Below are 19493 nucleotides of genomic sequence, written 5' to 3' on the forward strand. Positions count from 1 at the left end.
ATAGGATTTGGTGTCAAACGGAGCTGCTGTTAGATCCTGGTAAGTGTAGGTCAACAGTACATGTGTGGCCATGCAGGCGAGAGATCAGATCAAGAGGCTCAGCATGAAGGTCTTTCCTGGTAGCTAGGACTACACCCCATTTGGAGGTCTTCTTGTTCCTGGTAGGAATGCCAGGGTTTTCGTAGATGTTATAGTTTGAGAGTCGAAGCCGATGTCCTACCGGATGCTGTGATTTGGTCTCTGATATAGAAATCAAGCATGGGTGCAATGTTTGAATGGCATCTTGAATGTGACAGTGTTGAGCAAAATCCCCAAGCCCATTTGTGTTGAGGGAGAGCGAGGATAAGAGATGGGGGGAGCACTGTACAGCAGAAATGAGGTGTAATATAACAAAAATTGTTAATATACAAAGGTTGATTCCACGCATACAAGATGAATCATATCGAGTACCTGTCACTTTCCTTCCTTTAGCCCTGGCATGATTTTTGGGTGTTTGCATTTGAAAATTCACTATTGGGGAGGGCTTTAGCAGAGGGGAGGAGGGTACTGGGATATGAAGTACCTTGCTGCGAGTGGCATCCAAATGTTTACTATGGCGAGCCGACTTGTGCAGACGAGGGGAAGGTGCAGCATTGCCAGATGGCTCGCTTTCATTTTCAGCGTTGGCCATCTGTGAGTCGAAGTCCACTAAGTCAGGCTGTTGCAGAAGGGCGTGGTGGTGCATAGGTGTTGATGGAATGTCAGTAGGCAATGTGGGCTGGTGTGAAAGGCTGGGAACACCTGGGGTGAGAGCTGTGGTATCCGTATTCATCGTCGAACTGAGGCTGTGGGATGAGGTGGAGATTGGGAGCACGGGCTGTGAGGAGATGTTGGAAGGAAGCACTTGTTGTAAGTGATGGTGAGCATTGGACACTTCCTGTTCCACAGAGGCTATGTTAGCAGTGATCTGCTGCAGCTGTTGGTGGAGGATGGAGGAATTATTGGAAGGCAGGCACGCTATAAGCGCCACATAGCTATTACATCTGCTCTCCAGTGTTTTGAGATCAGCAGAGGCTAGGGTATAATTGTTGAATGCAGCATTGTAGATATTCAAGGCAGTCTGGAACTGTTGAATGTCGTCGACACAATTGTTGACATGCTCAAAGTTCTGCTCTACGCGTTCCAGGATGGTGATGAAGTGGGCAGAGGTGGCTTCCATCTGCTTCTCCATTTGTTCAACCCTGGCGAGGAGGACTCAGCTTTCGGGGAATGAACCTGAAGAGGAACAATTGAGTATTTGTTTGAGATTTCCTGGTATGCCCCATTCGTTGAGGAGGAACAAGGGAATGGCACAAGATGGAGAGGTCTGCGAAGCAGCGAAGGGACCATCAAAGGCGGTGAATGGGTCATGAACCAAGTGGTCAGCAAGTTCCCATGTCTTCATAACCACACAATAGATGTCACCATCCATCTCCATACAGCTATGAACAATGGAATCATCACCATATTGGGTGCAAATGTAAGAGTTGAAAGTGAGGTGAGCACTGAGGCAGTTAGCGCAATTTGGAATTGCAACTTCTGACGCCATTATGGGCTCGATAAAGCAGGGGCGGTGAGGAATGAGGGTAACGCCACGAATGACAGGGGGATCGTGAAGTATGACTTTGATGTCATCAGGATGGGTGAAATTGAAGGTGCACCTCATTGTTTTTTCCGATTTCCAAGATGAATTAAGACGATATCCCTTGGAGTGGAAGATGTGATTGAGACCGTCAGAAGCTTCATCAACTGATAAACCAGAGTCCTTAACTGGAAAGAAGATCTGTCAGGTTTTATCTAGGCCAGGGCTAGTTCTCCATTGTGCAGATAGCTCCGGGAAAGTTTCATTGATAACTGTTTTCACGTTGCTAAGAATATTGATTCAGGGAGGATTGTTGAGGGGGGTGAGTAAAGTGACATAGCAGTAGTCCATAGGTGAGTGTATATCTGCACAGCGAATGGCAAGAGATGGTAGGATCCCTTCGTTAGCCAGGGGCATAACTTTGGTAGTCAATTCTTCTTCTGCCGATTTCACCATAGAGTTGTTGAGACCGGATATTATGAGCTCGAATCCCACGACTGGAGAGGCGGTGGTTGGAGACTGTTCGTGAAGCTCAGGGGAACCCTCGCGAGAAGAGGAGACTTGAGGGGCTCAGACGTCAGGGGCTTCAAAGGTTTCTGAGCAAACTGTAGGCATGAAATCTGAGACACCTATGTGACAAGTGTGGTTTATGGAGCAGCGTCTCAAACGAGAGTATGAAGGGTTTTAAATGCAATGAGTAAGGTCGGTTAAAGTTTTGTTAAGGTAGATTAGAAGAAATAGAATATAGGTTGGTGGTGGTGGTGGAAATAGTATCTTACACAGTGTGACCCATGTGTGACAAATGGTTCACACCTCTTTATTTTCGCCCTGCATGTACACATGATGTCACTTGCACAGCACAAGATCATAAATTATTGGTTGGGAATAATTTTTCACAATCTAGAATTATTGAATGTTTTCTGTAAAATATCCCCATTATAAATTATCCATTTACGATAATTTTTTGGTCAAAACTTTCTGTCCTGGGAATCCTGACTTAGCAGAATTTAAACATATACACATACAACACATGCACACGTACGTGTACATGCCAGCTCATCAACAACGACAATCCGCATCTGTCACCATATCTACATATACTCTTCAATTTGTCCAATGTCATCTCGTTATCCATGCCCTTGCATCAAATGTGCATGTCGTCCAAGAGAGCTCACCTATTGAACACGTCAAGTCATCAACTTGCATATCAAGAGACACGGTACCAGCAGAACTGAGCAAGAAAACAGGCCTCCAAACTTAACTCGTCAATCTGGACCTTCAGTGGTGGAAGCAGGCCAGCCAGAAAAAGACTATGACTACCCGATAGATGTGCTGAGAGACGTTGATATAAATCCTCCTCAACCTGGAGGTACAGTTGACCATTACCAGCCAACAATGGATCTACGCGAGGATGATTGGAACTGGGATAGTGACGGCTCACAGCAAGCTCAGAATGAAATTGGTACGTGTAAAACACCCTCTATTTCCGATACTTACTGACAGCTGTATAGATCAACCAGATCAGCAGGATCTAGTACCATCAGACAAGCGAGAAGAGGAAGATCCAAAGTCTCCGCACGCATGCAACCGATTAGGACATCAAGATAACTTCTTCACGCCGGTTTCTGACCCAGATGTCGCTTTGCTGACTGCATTTGAAGGGGATGAGATCTTCAGAAGACCAGCATTTGACGAAAGTCCCGAAGTTTGGTTGGCCTATCTGCATGCCACAATTGGAAATGTGTATGAAGGCCTTACCATCAAGCAATCCGATAATAACGCTGTGCAACACCACTAAATATGGCTAGTAAACACACCTCAAACACGAAGTGCGCAAACCAAAACCACACCAAGAAGAGTAAACACAAGTGTAAGGGGTGGAGGTCGGTATTCTTAAGGCTTTAGTTTTCACTAAGAGGCACCAAGAAAGATAGAATATGTGGGGTCTTCGGTTTTATAGTTGTTTCAATCAAGGTTCTTTCACTACAAGGGTGACAATATGATTCACAAATCCCAAAATTCGATATCTGACTTTTCAACAAAGCTTTTACAAGTCTTCGCCGAAGTTCGGTTTCAAGTTCAATATCCAAACTAGACAATAGCAATCCAAATTCAATATAAGTCCAAATTGACTTCAATATCCAGAGTTCAATTCCAAGACAATATGCCAATACCAAATTCAATTGCAATAATCTAATCTATCCTTCAAAACACAGAACACCAACTTCAGTGAAGACTGGGGCAAAGGTCAAATCTCGAGCGAATCCTAGTAGATGAACTGCGTCTCCTCTCGTAGGTTGCTGGGGAAAATCCCTCTTTCCTGCCCTCCTTATATACGGTTTTTCTAATAAATAATAGTAAAAGTCCAAAATGTGTGTGAAACTAGTAAATAATAATGAAATCCCTTTCAGTCAAACAGAAACTCGCTTAATCGGGTATAATACAAGAGTTTTATGTGCTGAAGTGCCCAATCGAATATTAAACTGAATATCTGTTCCTTGTTTCCTGGTTGCGATGTAGGGACTTGACTTCGCCGAAGTACCCGACATATCCGCATTCTCCTGTTTTTCCTAGGGAACGAGTCCCTGTTTCAGGCGTATCCATTCTTCCTGTTCCTGTTCTATTCCTTTTTGGAGAAGATCTAGCCTCGATCCTAGGCCCTGTCCCCAAGGTTTCCCTCTTGCAATCAAATAACACGTGCACTTCGCTGAAGTCCGTGTTTCCTTGGTTTTCCGAGAAATTCCTATTCTTTCCCTTTTCCGTTCGTGAGAATCGGATGTTCCTTCCTTTATCCTTGTTTGGATTTCTATATCCAAGAATTCCAATATCCGAGCAGTCCAACCAGACTTCGTTGAAGTTTCAATAAAGTGTAAAATAAAATCCCTATGTTTGCTATGAGCATTCCAGGAGTAAGAGGAGGCCTTCCAATACAAGAACGAAGGTTTTTAAACGGCTGCTTCCTGAAGTTCGTACAGTTTTCTGAACTTCAGCGAAGTCTCTCATCTTTCCTAATTTTGTACATTTCATACAGATAAAGTCTCTTGTAGAGGCTCATGCTTTAACTAGAAGTGCGGGCTCACTCTAGTCCTATTAATCCCATAATTTATAACTCATAAGTGTTAAAATTGTATAAATATGCATCTTTAAGGTCTTTTCTGATTTATATCGCGATACCGAGAATGGCCTCAACGCTACCCTCAACTCTCTGTCAATTGCTGGAGCCCTCCCAGATCACCCTTGGCCAGTGCAAACCCTAGAAAGTGCCAAACATCGACTCAGTGTTGATCCAGATGTGGTTATCACTCAGTACTATGTGTGCCCTGTATGATGGAAACACTACTCTCCAACCGAAGTCAAGGCACTCGAGTTCTCCTCCTGTACTGTCCCTCAGTGCAAAGGTGTTATTTTTGATGAAAGCCGAAACAGGAAAGGGCAGAGAAAACGTGAACCTCGCCTCGTAATTCCCCACACCTCCATCATTGAAACACTTCCACGGTTTTTTATGCGTCCCAGGTTCACTGCCAAGATTTGGGATAGCCAAAATCATCAACCCAGTCGGAACGATGACCCCGACTTTATAATGTGGGACATGTCAGATGCAGAAGGCTGGGATAAACTTTACACAAACAGCATATGTGAGGTTGGGGACAAAGGTACTGTTCATGATAGAGGCGAAACAGTCAACAGTGAATCAGTGAAGATTACAGCCCACCGTTATGGTCTCCACCTCACTGTTAATACTGACTGGTATAGTTTCTGTTACTTCGTCTTCATTCTATCATATCTAAGCCTTATTTTCAGGTTCGGCCTTTTCAAAAATTGGCCTCATTCAACCGGCCCCATATATATTTCCATCAATGACCTCAGCATTAGTGAACATTTCCAGCAGATTAATGTGATCTTGTCATGAACCGAACACTTGTGCCAGCTGAACTCTGCCAACTAACATAGTACTGGTCCCCCATTAATTTTTCTAAGTCTTAATCTTATCAATAGATCCTTACTATCAACTATCCCCATTCAATTCTCAGTAAATCCAACTGGAAAGTCATCTCTGCACAGGTTTGCACAGGTCTGCACAGTCATTTTGACTCATCTCTTATCTCTAGTCATAGCACAGCTGTACTCATGTATTAATTGACTCATTACTGACTCATTAGATAGATAGATAACAGAATAGTATATAAGGCCTGAGGTTTACAAGCAAACCCCAGCCTTGATATTCGTAACCCTTGTACCCTTTTGTCCCTTTTGTTCCTTTGTTTCCCTCTCTGTCTTTCTCTTTCTCTTATTTCTTTAGTATCTACTCAAATATATTCTGTTTTCTCTCTCAAACCAATCTCTGTCTGAATTCTACTGCTCAAATAGCATCTCTAAGCCTTCTGAAACCATTCAACAAACCCTTGGATAAGTATTTCCATTCTTAAATCACACTCTAGTCTGTAAATCTGTAGTGAACCTCTAGTAGTATTCATTGTGCATCCCTAATCCCCCTGACTTGTGTCAACTTGATGATTCTCTGAGTAAGCCTTGAAACCTCACCTGTTGAGTGCATCAGTAGAGTTATCAATTCCTGACATATCTGTCTGTGCATGATGCCTGGTCCCTCGGAACCAACACCTGTCCAACTAAACCATATACTTGAACCACTGGTGAAGGAGCTCTGGCTTCTCAAGAATGGTGAGCACGTTTAATCACTCCAAACCTTCTAACTCTCGTCTGTCAGGCGTTAGCATGGACATACATGGCGAGGAAGAGCCCGAGAATGTGTTTGGTGATATCATGTGCACAAACTGTGATACACCTGCTGCACAGTGTCTCTCTGGTCAAGCAGGGCACTCTGCAGACCTTCATCCTTGTCCATATTGTTCAACTGTGATGCTGGATATCAACAAGGTGTCATCATATGGTGACGGTAAGTGACAAAAACAGTTTTGGTCTCAAATAACTGATACATCATATGGTGTAGGAGACCGTACACTCAAAGATGATGAAGACTTGCTTTACTATGCTTTCCAGTATCACAATGCACCAACTGCTCACCAGAAACCATATCCTCAAGCACCAAGGTATCTGGTGGTCAGAATTAAATCTGATACCCAACTGGCTTCCTTGAAGGAAAACTGCCCTTGATTTCATGCACGCAATCTTTCTTGGCATTATCGCTCACTTTTTCAATCAGGTGTTATTTGCTGCACACATGTTTTCTGGGGCCAGCGGTGCAGATTTGGGGAAGCGGCGCCTTTAGGATTGCGTCAACTCTATTAAATGGCCGTCCCATATTACTCATTTGCCACGAAATGTAAGTCCAGAATAACATTACTGTGTACTGACTAATGACATGTTTTATAGTTGGGTGAGAACCAGTCACTTGCGAAGGCAGACGAGTGGCACCGTCTTATTGGTATCGCTCTGGTCCTCCTTTGGGTTACATGGCATAAAACTGGAGACCTGATACCAGATACTGAACCACCAGTTGCCCCAAATGAGAAAATCAAGACAAAATGCTCCTGAAAGTGACTTTCTCTGTACTCTGCATGCCTTCTACTCTGTGCCAGTGTCTGCCTTTTTGCAACTCGTACTATTTCGATGTGACAAGCCCATACAGCACAAGAGTTTATGTCGCAGTACTGCCAAGCTTGCATACGCCTCAACATCCCGCTTGTTATCAACCATCACCTGTTGCAACACTTCGCCGAAATGATCAAGTACCTCGGTCCTCTTTATGGCTGGTGGCTTTTCACTTTTGAACGCTTCAATGGAATGCTTGAGAAGGTGAATAACAATGGGAAGTCAGGTGGAAAAATGGAGGTTATTGATGCAGAACTGGGTTCAAACACACCTGATTTATGAGCTCCTTGTTTTGCTTCCACCTGATACACATCCTCTAGAGCGACAACTCATTGAACAGATCATCAAGAGTAAAGGCCGAGAACGAGGCGGGATGATAACTCAGCTCGCAATGTTTTGTAGCAAAGCAGAAACAGGTTTGTTATTCAATTTCTGTGATAGGCATTGCTATGCTGATTGATTTTAGACTCTGTGAAACTCCTGAAATGCTTTTCGAAAAAGCCTCAAGACATCAACGCTCAAGATCTCACTGGTGAACTGTACAAAACCTGTGGCCAGATCTGTTGCTTGTACCAGAGCTTGCGAGGCAGCCTGGGCACCCTTTTGTCTCTAAGAACTCTGCCTATTTTACCCTACATCTGCAAGAATGGCCTGCGATATGGATCTCATCATACAGTCCATACTCAAGCTGATAGTTTTGCACTCACCTCCCTCACAGGCAGGCGGATACCTGTTCGAATTGACCATCTTATTTTAATCAAACTTCGGGGTTGCTTTTTCTTCTTATCGTCCTCGCCTCTCTCTCCTTCTGGTACGTTCTCTGCTGACACCACCAATCAACTTTTTTCTGAGCCTTTTCAACCAGTGTTACCATCTCCCGAAACCAAAGCTTGACTCAATCCATGCAATGGCTCTCATTAACCAGGTCTAGGACTTCTTTTGCAACTGGTACTTGAACTGCACCCTTCTCCATGATGTATGTGGTGATCTCTTTGATAGCTGTGTAGTTTGGCTGCTTCTTCCAGCTTAAATTCCATTGAAAGCGTATGAGGTGTTCCTTTGTTGCATTATCAATTGGCCATTCATCTTCATCACTAGGATATACAGGCATCTCTTTGGTGTGAGGCGGCAAGCCCATCAATGCGTTGATGCATTTCCAGACCACTTCCTATCCGGAAAATTAGGCTTGCCCCCAACACTGATTATGTTCCGATTACTCACCTTGAATACATTCGTCTTTGCAGCTTCCTCGTTCTTCATATTGGCAGCAGCTTCTTCCTGGAGCTCCTTGTCTACAGCCATCTCCTCTGTCTCTGACATCACGTTCGCTTTCTCCAAGGCTTTGATGCGTACTAGAACTGCTGAAACTAGTGTTCTCACTGGCTGGGGCTAGCACCGGTTTGAAACCGAACTGTGAACCGAGTTGCTGAAACAGTTCCATAAATGGTTTGCTGAAAAAACTAAATATAGAACAGTTTTGGCCTGAGAAACCCTGTTTTTCGAACCATGCAACCCAGTGGGTCACTTGTACCTATTAGTCACAAGAAACATCACATCAGAGAACCTCACTGTCACATCACAGTGATGCCATTTGCCATCATTGTCACAAAAAGTCGTGAAAGGTAGTCAAAAAAGCTTAATATATTTTCTGGGAAAATTCTACTCAGGAACCACAGTTTAACCAGTTTGGGTCAGGTTTTCGGCCCAAACTGTGTCACTGAATAGTTCTGGCCAACCCATCAAAGCCCAAATTGGTACAAACTGCGCCAAACCAAACCAAACCAAACGTGCCGATGATAACACTAGCTGAAACCCACTCTTCTGTCTTTCATGTGTTGCATGCTTGTGCACTCTTCAGCAAGGCAATCTCGTCCTCCAGCTGCGCATTCTTCTCCTCTAGATCGGCAATCCTTTCAATTGCACTATTGAGGTCAGCAACGAACTGGGCTTTTCTCCCTTTGTTTTCGGCAGTTATTGTGGGTCATGCGCTTGCATGTAATAGCACAGGATCAATGACAGTATCGCGGATAAACTCTACTAGTACCTAAATAAACGCATTTTTAACATTTTTATATATAATATAATCAAAATGGGAACATAATATGAGGATTAGAGCAAGCCCAAGCTGCTAGTCAAAGCACGGGTCTATTTGCGGGTTATCCGAAGTACAGAAAGTACGAAACACCCTATAGATGAGAGTCTTCGACGTTCCGAAACCTGTAGGAACTGATGAAGCAGCCTTTAAAAACCTTCGTTCATTTGGATAGGCCTCGTCTTACTCGCAATTACCTGTAGCAAACATGGGGACACTTGATTTTACTATTAATTTATTGATTTCTTCGATATTGGTTGAAAAGACAGAAACTACTCTTAGAAGTACATCTGGAAGTAACAATCGGATGGATGTAACTATCTAAAGTCCACTTTGGACTTAAGGAACGGAAACAATGCCGGTGGCTGTAACTTACAGCTGGAAACAAGAAAAGGGGCGGATGTCGACGATGTCTGGTCAGAAAGGATATTCTACCAGGAAAGAACCATAGGAACGGTTCCTGGAATGTAGATCGAACAGTTTTGGACTATTCCAGATCAGATAGAACAAGAGAGAACAAGGGAGCACATGGGGACTCGCCTTGGCAACAAAAAGGGGTCAGGATGTATCCACATGCAAATGTCAAAGATATCCGACTCAGAACAGGAATAAAGAAAATATGAGGAAAAGAAATAAGGAATACTATATTCTGGACAGTTTTATATCTAATTGACATGTACTATACCTGATTAAGGGTACTTTGGTATCTCTGAAAGGGATTTCTCTATATTTTCGACTTTTTACCATATCTTCGACGTTTGATTATTATTTATTCGAAAAGGCGTATATAAGGGAGGATGGTAGCAGCAGTATTTTCCCCAGTAACCTACGACAGAAGCCTAAGTGCTTTCACTAGGGGACTCTGGCTCATACTTTGCCCCACTTCTTCGAAGTTGGTGTTTGTATTTGGAAAAGATTGGATTTGAACTTTGAATTTGATTTGAATTTGTTGCCACTTTGGTACTTGGAAACTTTGAACTTGTAGAGTCGCTTTGACTCGAATTTGAATTGAATTTGATAGTTCTATTTGAACTTAGAAGGAATTGAACACCTCCTCGAAGTAGTGAACTTCGTAGAAAGCCTTTGTCATTTTGACTTGTGAACACAGAATTTGAATTTGTTTTGAACCATATAAAGCCCCACCCTTGAAGTCTTATCTTAGAGTTCTCAGTGAACCTTGCTGAGAGCGTCCATTGATACCGACCTCCACAAATCAACTACGCTAATTGCTAGTGTTGGGTTTGGTTTTGCGCACTTCGTGCTTGGAGTGTGTTTTGCTGCACCTAGTAGTAGTTTTTAGTGCCGTTAACGGGCTCCAGACAAGTGTCTGAGGGGGATACTGGTGTTTGTGCAGACATAACGGGCGACTTTTTTGGTGGGTGAATGAATTTAGGAAGATGTTGGAATATTTATTACATCTTCTCTACTTTTATGATTGTTACCACCATCCCATATGCACACCTCTTACTACTATCATTCCGCAGTTGACCACAGTCGTGCGCAGCAATCTGCAGCAGTACAGACCATACGGTCTTATCTATATTTACCTATTGGACTAAGTATATAAGATGTAGCTAGTCTACCTCAATAACTATCAGTTCTACTCCCTTCACCTGTAGTGAAGCCTCTGGTCATCTTTCCACCTGTAGTGGAAACCTCTTAGCTGCTAAGACTACCTGCTGTAGTCACTCTCAAGAATATCTCTTTATTCTTCTCACAGGTTATGGGCCCCGCCCTTTAACCTTATCCTTTAAACATCCTCTTCACCATTGTATGGCACCAAAAGTTCAAACAGTTACACCACCAGTATCCACAGTACAACCACCTGCCCGGAACAAACCTTGTGCAAACAAAGAGCACATATACGACGATACAGAAAAACGAGACTGTTATTTTTCAGATAATATCTGGGAAGACTGCAGACAAAATTATTGTCCAAACTGTTACCATCCAGTTGCTCGAACAGTAGCAATACCCTCTTGGGGAGTCTTTCCAAATACAGTGCAACATGCTATAATAGAGGAAACACACGGTGTACAAGCCTCTACCTCTCGAAACCCACGAAGAAGACATCAATCTTCATCCCCAGTACAGCAATCTTCACCTCCCGTATAAACACCTCCTACACAAACACCTCCAGAAGAACCAGAACACGATTCTGAAGAATCAGAACAGGAGATATACAAAGAAAATTCTGATACAGAAGACGAAGACAAAATGTCTGTCAACAAAGCATTTGACAAAGTCACAGAATTGAAATCTGATGGCAGTAATTGGACATCATGGAGCAAGCATGTGGAACGCGCTGCTAAATCTGTCAAAGTGGATCACCTCCTACTTCATGCACCAGATGATGATGATAAAGACAAAGATGCAACTCTCTTAAAGGCCATGATAGGAAGACTTCCTGACGCCATTTTTCGACGATATCATGCCATGGAAACCACAATCGGTCTTTGGTTAGGTCTAGTAAAAGACTATGAAACTAAAAATGCCCATACAGAAGCACAACTCGAAAGACGTTTACACAGTCTTATCTGCCACAACCCAGCCAAGATTAATGAACAACACTTACACCAGAAAACCTGATAGCAGCTGTCAGGGCTAAAGCTCTGGGTATATCCATGAAATACAAGAATAGGGAAACAGCAAATTTTTGCAAATGATAACAGAAACAACTTCAGAGGAAGAAGTCATAACCGTGGCAGAGGCCGTGGACAATTCAGGGGAAGAGGCAATGGCAGAGGTGGATTCAATAATAACAGAGGAGGAAATCCATCAAATTCATCGAATCAGCAAACCACAGAAACAAACTTGAAATGTTTCAGATGTGGAGGAATGGGCCACAGAGCAAATAAATGTGCAACTAAATCTACACAAGCACATTCTGCTCAGGAAAAGTCCAAACCTAGGCAACCAAGATCCCCCAATAATGGCCAAAATTCCAAATCAAAGGAAAAAGCAGCCACAGCAGAAGAAGGAGATTTTGCTGAATCCTCATGGGTAGCAAAAGAAATATCCCAGACAGTGGAACTGGTTGATAAGATAAACAACAAAGCTTCCATCATCAAACAAGAAGCAAACTACTCTTCTGAATCAAAATTCCCATCTTCCATTTTATTTGATTCAGGTTGTTCATCCCACATGTCTCCAGATGGTGCAAACATCAAAGACATAGAACAAATTCCTACCAGAACCATTGAAGCTGCAAATGGAGAAATCTTCCACACAGATACCAAGGGCACCCTCACTATTCATATTCCAATCAATGAACAAGGACACAGAGGAACTCTTACATTAAGAGACACCTTATATTGTCCCAACATGCCCAATACATTGGTATCCATTGGAAAACTTGATGACAATGGCTACAAATTCAAAATCTCAAATGGAATTTTATCCATCTATGATGGAACATCTGGGATCATCAGGGGAAGAATCCCAAAGATAAATGGTCTTTATCAAACTCCTACATCAGACTATGCATATGCAACAAAGGAGAGGACAGTGTCACTCTATGAGTTACACTGCATTCTAGGTCATATGAACTATGACTATGTAGTTCACCTTGTAGAAAAAGGAAAACTACAGGGATATAACTTAGACCCACACCAAATGAACAGGCCAACATGTGACATTTGCCTTCAAGGGAAAGCAACTCGTGCACCTATAGCCAAAACTCGAATTCACATCCATGAAGAATCCGAAAATTCCACATCAAATCGTCCTAGAAACGGACAGGCAAATCCGAAAAAATTCGGAGATTTAATTCACATGGATATGTGGGGACCAGCATCTGTACAATCAATCCAAAACACGTTGTACACACTCACCCTATTGGATGATGCAACATATTGGTTGGAAGAACCTCTATGCAAATCAAAAGATGAAGCTTTTGCCAAATATATCACCTACCAAACTCGTCTTAAAACTCAACACAATATCACCATCAAAACGCTCCATTCTCATCGAGGAGGAGAATTTTTAAGCAAGGACTTTACAAATTATCTGGAAGGACAAGGAACTATCAGAAAATTGACAGTTCATCACACACCAGAACACAATGGCAATGCAGAAAGAGCACATCGCCCACTTCTCAATGCAGTACAAACCATGCTTTTGGAAGCAGGTTTACCCAAATGGCTATGGGGACTTGCAATGGAATATGCAGTATATTTGTGGAACAGAACTCCACACAAAGCCATAAATATGGAAACTCCTTACTTCTGCCGATATGGGGTACACCCAAATGCAAATGACATCCACAAATTTGGAGCAATAGTATATGTCAAAAGAGATCAGAAACCAGACAAACTAGGATCACAATCCATAGAAGGCAGATGGATTGGATTAGATCCAGATTCAAATGGCTACAGAATTTACTGGCCACAAAGAAATGCCATCACTGTTGAAAGGAACATACGCTTTTCAGATCGGCAGATCCAACCTGTTGCAGGGGAGCAGGACATCTCTATTGATTTGGAAAATCAAATTGAAGATGATCAACAACACAACGAGCCGGTAATGCGACTTAGTTGACTATGCTACAAGGTTCTTTTTGCACTTTAAACAGTGCTACGGAGCGATATTTATCGTATTAAGAACTAGAGTGAGCCTGAATTGCTAGTTAAAGCTAGTGCCGCTAGTAGAATGTGCCGTAGGTGCAGCTAGACCAGTTAGAGAGAGCCGTAGATCGTGTCAGAAAACTGTATGACCGTTCGAAACCTGTAGAACACTATGAGCAGAGAACGTAAGCAGTAATTCACCGAGTTCTACTCTCTACATTCTACTATGCACTGGCATATCAAGGGATTGTACTATTAGAAAGCTTGTAGTCTTCTCAGAACCGTTCGTAGCAGAACTTAACAAAGTCAAAAGACCTTCATACTAGGAGTACCTACTTCTACGGGGGATTTAGTTGACAAGAAATTGGACATAGGACCACGCAGACTAGGAGAAATTTGATATGACCGTAGATCGAGTCCCGATCTGAGGAAAAGACAAAAAGACATGATACAGATCCCAGATCACAGATAGAGTACCTAGGAACCAGGCAGGAATGAACAACGGATCTCGAAGTCCGCACTGTTCATGTGCTATGGCAATTCGGAACTCTGGATCCATATGCTGGAACTACTTGGACACACAAAGTCCATATGATTTGATAACGTCGAAATGCAGGATAAGGTCTGTAGGCAAGAAATACCATATGGTACGCCTATGTAGGTCCATTCTACATGCTGAAACAAGAATGAAGAACGGTCCAGATTGGTCCAAAACATATGATTCAAATACGGAAAAGCTCCGTAGACAAGATTCTGCACATGTAGCAGTCCCTAGCGATAAGACTCCGCATGGATTCGTAGCTACGGTGCATTATTCTTAGAGATGAAACAAGTAGAGATAGGATTACAAAGCTAGCGTAGAAGTAGTATAAAAGCAGCTCATGTATCCGTAGGTAAAAGCAAGTACTACCTGTGTGTAGGAAAGTCCTGAGTGGGTTGCCCGTGAGTAACTGCTCTTGACGCCAATAGAGAGATTTGCCCTGTCTTTGTGCAGTGAAACGATAAGATTTGATTTGAACCATACAAGACCGTCGAGGTCAAAACTAGAGAACTATCTGTCCGTAGGCCGCCGAGGTCTTGATTACTGTTTCGTGATCCGTCGAGGGTCTTAGCGTTCGTGTCCGCTGAGGACTTAGTTTTCGTGTCCGTCGAGGGCAATAGTCTCCAATCATTCGAATTAGTCTTACCATAGACGAAATTCACGGTCCCACTTAGTCCACTGGACAATAAACAGAGCCCCTACAAACCCTAGAATCCCCGTAGCTGTGGTGTTTTACACTTGCAGTTACACATTGATTTCATAAGAACTTCATACGATACTAAGACTGTGATCTTGTGCGTAACCTTTGCCAAGCAGTCCACCCTTGCAATCTTTCCTGGTGTGTAGAGTTATTGATAGACTTTACACGGAGGTTTACTAGTTTTTGGGTTGATTTGGTGTTGGTGCTACTCCTGTAGCTCTGATATTAGGTTGACTCTTGAGTGGTATACTTCGCCCAATACCGGATCAACCAATCATTCAACCTACATCCGAGGAAATCACAGAACCCATTGATCCAAACATTGTCACAGGCAAACGTGCCAAAAAGCCCACAAGGAAGATTATGGATATCATTGGCGGCATTGGAGAAGGAAACAAAGAAAAAATGCGCTTAACTGCCAGTCTAGCCAAGGTCACAGCAGAAATAGAAGCATATGACCCTGTCACCTTGAAAGAAGCAATGTCCAGACCTGATTGGCCACAATGGAAAGAATCCATGCAAGATGAAATCAATCGTCTCAACCAAAGAAAAACATACACTATCACCAACCTACCCAAAGATGCTCATGCTCTTATGTGCAAATGGGTATATCGTACCAAGAGAGACAAACATGGAAATGTTGTTGATTGGCGATCCAGACTTGTTATCTGTGGAAACTATCAGATCCCATATGTTGATTATTTCCCAGATGATACATTTGCATCAGTTGCAAAGCTCACATCCATTCAGATCATCTTGAGCATAGCTGCACAACACAACATGATCATTCATCAAATGGACGTCAAATCAGCATACCTATATGGAACATTGGAGGACAATGAAATCATCTATATGAAACCTCCACCTGGCATTGACATCGGAGCTAAACCAGGACAAGTTCTGAGATTATTCAGAGCATTATATGGATTAAAGCAAGCAGGAAGACGATGGTACCTTACCTTTGTCAAATGGATGAAAGACATCGGACTCACACGATCAAACTTCGATCATGCGGTTTTCTATCGGACTTCACCACTTATTATCATTTTTGTTCATGTTGATGACATGGCACTCATCACTGAAACCATAAGGATCATGGAAGAATTAAAGAAGAAGATCTCAGCATTAATGGAAGTAAAAGATGGAGGACCACTAAATTGGTTATTAGGAATGGAACTCCAACAATCATTCAGAAACATCAGTCTTTCTCAAAGATCATACATCAATGCAATCATCATACGATATGGTTTTGAAAACCTCAAACCATTATCAATTCCTTTTGATCCATCAGTCAATCTTGCTATAGCAACAATTCCCACCAGCAGAGAAGATATCCTATATATGAAGAACAAACCATACACTGAAGCATTAGGAGCTCTTCAATACCTCTCTATTGCTACTCGCCCAGACATCACTTTCTCTGTCTCACAACTTGCTCGCTACTCCAAAAACCCAGGAGTTACACATTGGAAAGCCCTTCAACGAGTTTATCAATATCTCATCAGAACCAGACACCTATGGCTCACTTTCGGTCCTACCAACAACGACACTACAACTCTGCCCATCAGGTATGCCAATGCGGATGGAATGTCCAACAGCGACCGCCATGTGATCTCCGGTTATGTATTCATATTGAACGGGGGAGCTGTATCATGGAGCAGCAAGAGACAAGAAATTGTATCTCTCAGCACAACAGAAGCAGAGTACATCGCTTTGACACATGCAGCCAAAGAGGCCATATGGATTCGGAACCTCATAGGGGAGTTATTCAGAATCAATCTAATAGGAACAGGAAACGAAACCAAAGGCATGCCAGAAGAAGAATGGAAAGGAAGAATGAAAGGATCAGAAATTGGGAAAGGAATGCAGGAGCAACCTCTCCAAATTGGAACAATGACGAAGGAAATAGTTGGTTCACAAATGCACAACATTGGAAGGAAACTCAGGACAACAACAATGGATGGGGAACATCCAGTGACGAATGGACAAACATCAGGAAATCAGGCAAAGGAGACACACAGGAAGAGCCAATCACCATTGACTCACCTCAATCACCTCGATACATTCCTTACTCACCTTCCCCCACTAACGCTACTTTCGGACAACCAGAGCGCGATAGCACTCTCCAAGGATGATCGATTCCATGCACGTACCAAGCACATCGACATCAGATACCATTTCATTCGCTATGTTATCGATGAAAAGAAGATTCACCTTATCTATTGCCCCACAGAAAACATGACAGCAGACATATTCACGAAAGCTCTGCCATCATTAAAGGTCAAACACTTTGCTACCTGTTTAGGACTATCAAAGGTTTGAGGGGAAGTGTTGGAATATTTATTACATCTTCTCTTCTATCTCTACTTTTATGATTGTTACCACCATCCCATATGCACACCTCTTACTACTATCATTCCGCAGTTGACCACAGTCGTGCGCAGCAATCCGCAGCACCTGCTGTAGTCACTCTCAAGAATATCTCTTTATTCTTCTCACAGAAGAAGGCAAGGGATTCTGGGCTATATTGATTCAGGCGCCGCGTCTATTTGTGCTTCTATTTCTCCACAGTGTTTGGTGGGCTTCACTGTCAGTAGCTACATGGATCAATACCACTTCTATTCACTCTGTTTACTGCTATAAAATGTGTTATCAATGGGTTATTGGCAAATGTGAAAGAAGCCGGCAGCAGGTTGGTGGTGACATGTGTTTCTGAGGTCAGAAAATGTACAAGTAATTTAAGGATAGTCTTCAGTTAATTTGTGGAATAGCGAATAATTACAATAAAATATATGTGGCCAATAACATGGCGGTAATATTGAGATAATGCAAGGAAAACTGAAGATTTTCTGCACATTATCCGTGACCGACAATGTGCGGTCTTGTGCTGTGTTGTCCTTTCGTGGATTTTGTCATGCCGTTGCCTGGTCTGCAATGATTTAGCTTGCCCTCTGTCAATTTTGACAAAGGACCTTAATAATGTGTCTCAGAATACTCATATGGTAGCTGTTTATTCACTTGAGAAAGAACTGAACCAATACATGCCTGCATTAAAGTACTAAAAATCAAACAAAAGTGAGATCTGTTCATCAACTGGCTATTTCTGATGTATTTTTTGTTATAAATTAATCTCCAGCTGTCCAGGCTGCTCAGGAATGAGGCACGACAATAATATCAACTGCATTTATACTCAACTACAAGCACTAAGGGTAGATGTACAGGTATTGGGAGATATGAGGCAGTGTGTAAAGGACTGGGGCTGTGCAAAGGAGTGGGGGAACACTGTACATGCTACGTCTAAAAAATCATTCCTGATGTCGTAGCGGCGCGTTTTCGAGCGGCTTTCCTCAAATACTTCCGCTCCTTCTCAATATCAATCTCACTAGCATCGAAAGCCCGGTCCTCTGGCCTCATTGACAGACGTTTCTGCGATCGAATCCTTGGCTGCCGCTTGACATACCACTCCCAAGCAAATCGAACAACTTCTCCATCAGCGTCATAGGGTGTTGGAATTTCGGAATAGCCTGGACGTGCGGTAGGATGGCGAACGTAGATTGCTGAACATGTCGCAAAACTGGTTTCAATATATGCCGGCACGAAAAGCCACGGGGAAGCATATAGTGGAAGGTGGAAAGGTGTAAGGTCAGTTTTATCCATTTCATTGGCGTTGACGTCGTCAACAGATCCTGTGGTTGAAGACCGGAAGAACCGTATAGCACTGGGATCAACTGAGATCATATCTCCAGGGGCCAGACGTGTGTTGGCATTGGTGTGCTTCGAAAACGAGCGCTGTCAACGACACCTGGAGCGAAGAATGGTATTCACTCACTCGTTTACCGTTGAGTGAGACGTTACCATGAACGACAAGTCGGCGAGCTTCGTAAATACTATGGGCGAAGCAAGATCTGAAAACGACAACATCTATTCGTCTTTCCACTTCTGCTAGAACCAAACTTCCGACTGGGGCCATTCCACGGCGCGTCTCATCTTCCTCGTAGTCCTTCTCCTTCTTTTTCCTGCCGGCGTATTCGTCAAGCATGGATTTGTCGTCTCCCATTATTGCTTTCCGAGGTCGTACGTCGGGGATGTTGTCGGGAAGGTACCAACGCTTGAACAACTTTTCTGCGATATAATCGCCGTGGTAAGCACGTATGGCTGCTTTTGACTTCCATCTTTGCTGGAAAAGAGTTTGTTGAGTGTCTTTGAAAACGAGTTGATGTTTTTTTGGACCCAGGGAACGCTGCCAGAGATTGTACAGGTTTTTGGGTGACCAACTCTAGGATGGAAAAAGCTCATGAGCGGCAGCGGTAGCAGACAATGAGAAGGCTACCATTCGAGGAAAGGCGCGAGCGACGTTATAAACGTTAACATCTCTCATCTTGGCTCGCCCTCCTGAGCGTGCACTGTGTGGAAGTACAGTGAAC

General features: G+C 43.0%; 5 protein-coding genes across 5 annotated transcripts; 2 read left to right on the forward strand and 3 right to left on the reverse strand.

Moving 5' to 3' along the window:
• Positions 1-13: 13 nt before the first annotated feature.
• On the reverse strand, positions 14-1210 carry E1B28_005947 (uncharacterized protein; the record flags this gene model as incomplete). The annotated part of the gene is made up of 1 exon (XM_043150550.1): positions 14-1210. One exon carries the CDS (start codon positions 1208-1210, stop codon positions 14-16), a length of 1197 nt encoding a protein of 398 aa, XP_043011638.1.
• A 1785-nt stretch (positions 1211-2995) lies between these two features.
• E1B28_005948 (uncharacterized protein) lies at positions 2996-3398 on the forward strand (the record flags this gene model as incomplete). Its single annotated transcript, XM_043150551.1, has 2 exons — positions 2996-3062; positions 3112-3398. 2 exons carry the CDS (start codon positions 2996-2998, stop codon positions 3396-3398), a joined length of 354 nt encoding a protein of 117 aa, XP_043011639.1.
• A 2794-nt stretch (positions 3399-6192) lies between these two features.
• Positions 6193-6733, forward strand: E1B28_005949 (uncharacterized protein; the record flags this gene model as incomplete). Its single annotated transcript, XM_043150552.1, has 3 exons — positions 6193-6280; positions 6327-6515; positions 6570-6733. The coding sequence occupies 3 exons, from the start codon at positions 6193-6195 to the stop codon at positions 6731-6733; spliced, it is 441 nt and encodes a 146-aa protein (XP_043011640.1).
• Positions 6734-8066: 1333 nt separating this feature from the next.
• On the reverse strand, positions 8067-8491 carry E1B28_005950 (uncharacterized protein; the record flags this gene model as incomplete). Its single annotated transcript, XM_043150553.1, has 2 exons — positions 8067-8339; positions 8393-8491. 2 exons carry the CDS (start codon positions 8489-8491, stop codon positions 8067-8069), a joined length of 372 nt encoding a protein of 123 aa, XP_043011641.1.
• A 9721-nt stretch (positions 8492-18212) lies between these two features.
• Positions 18213-19493, reverse strand: E1B28_005951 (uncharacterized protein). Its single transcript, XM_043150554.1, has 3 exons — positions 19400-19493; positions 18899-19345; positions 18213-18843 (listed from the first exon to the last, which is right to left on the reverse strand). The coding sequence occupies exons 1-3, from the start codon at positions 19445-19447 to the stop codon at positions 18367-18369; spliced, it is 972 nt and encodes a 323-aa protein (XP_043011642.1). The 5' UTR covers positions 19448-19493; the 3' UTR covers positions 18213-18366.

The sequence above is a fragment of the Marasmius oreades genome, chromosome 3, assembly GCF_018924745.1.
Source record: "Marasmius oreades isolate 03SP1 chromosome 3, whole genome shotgun sequence".
Lineage (NCBI taxonomy): Eukaryota > Fungi > Basidiomycota > Agaricomycetes > Agaricales > Marasmiaceae > Marasmius > Marasmius oreades.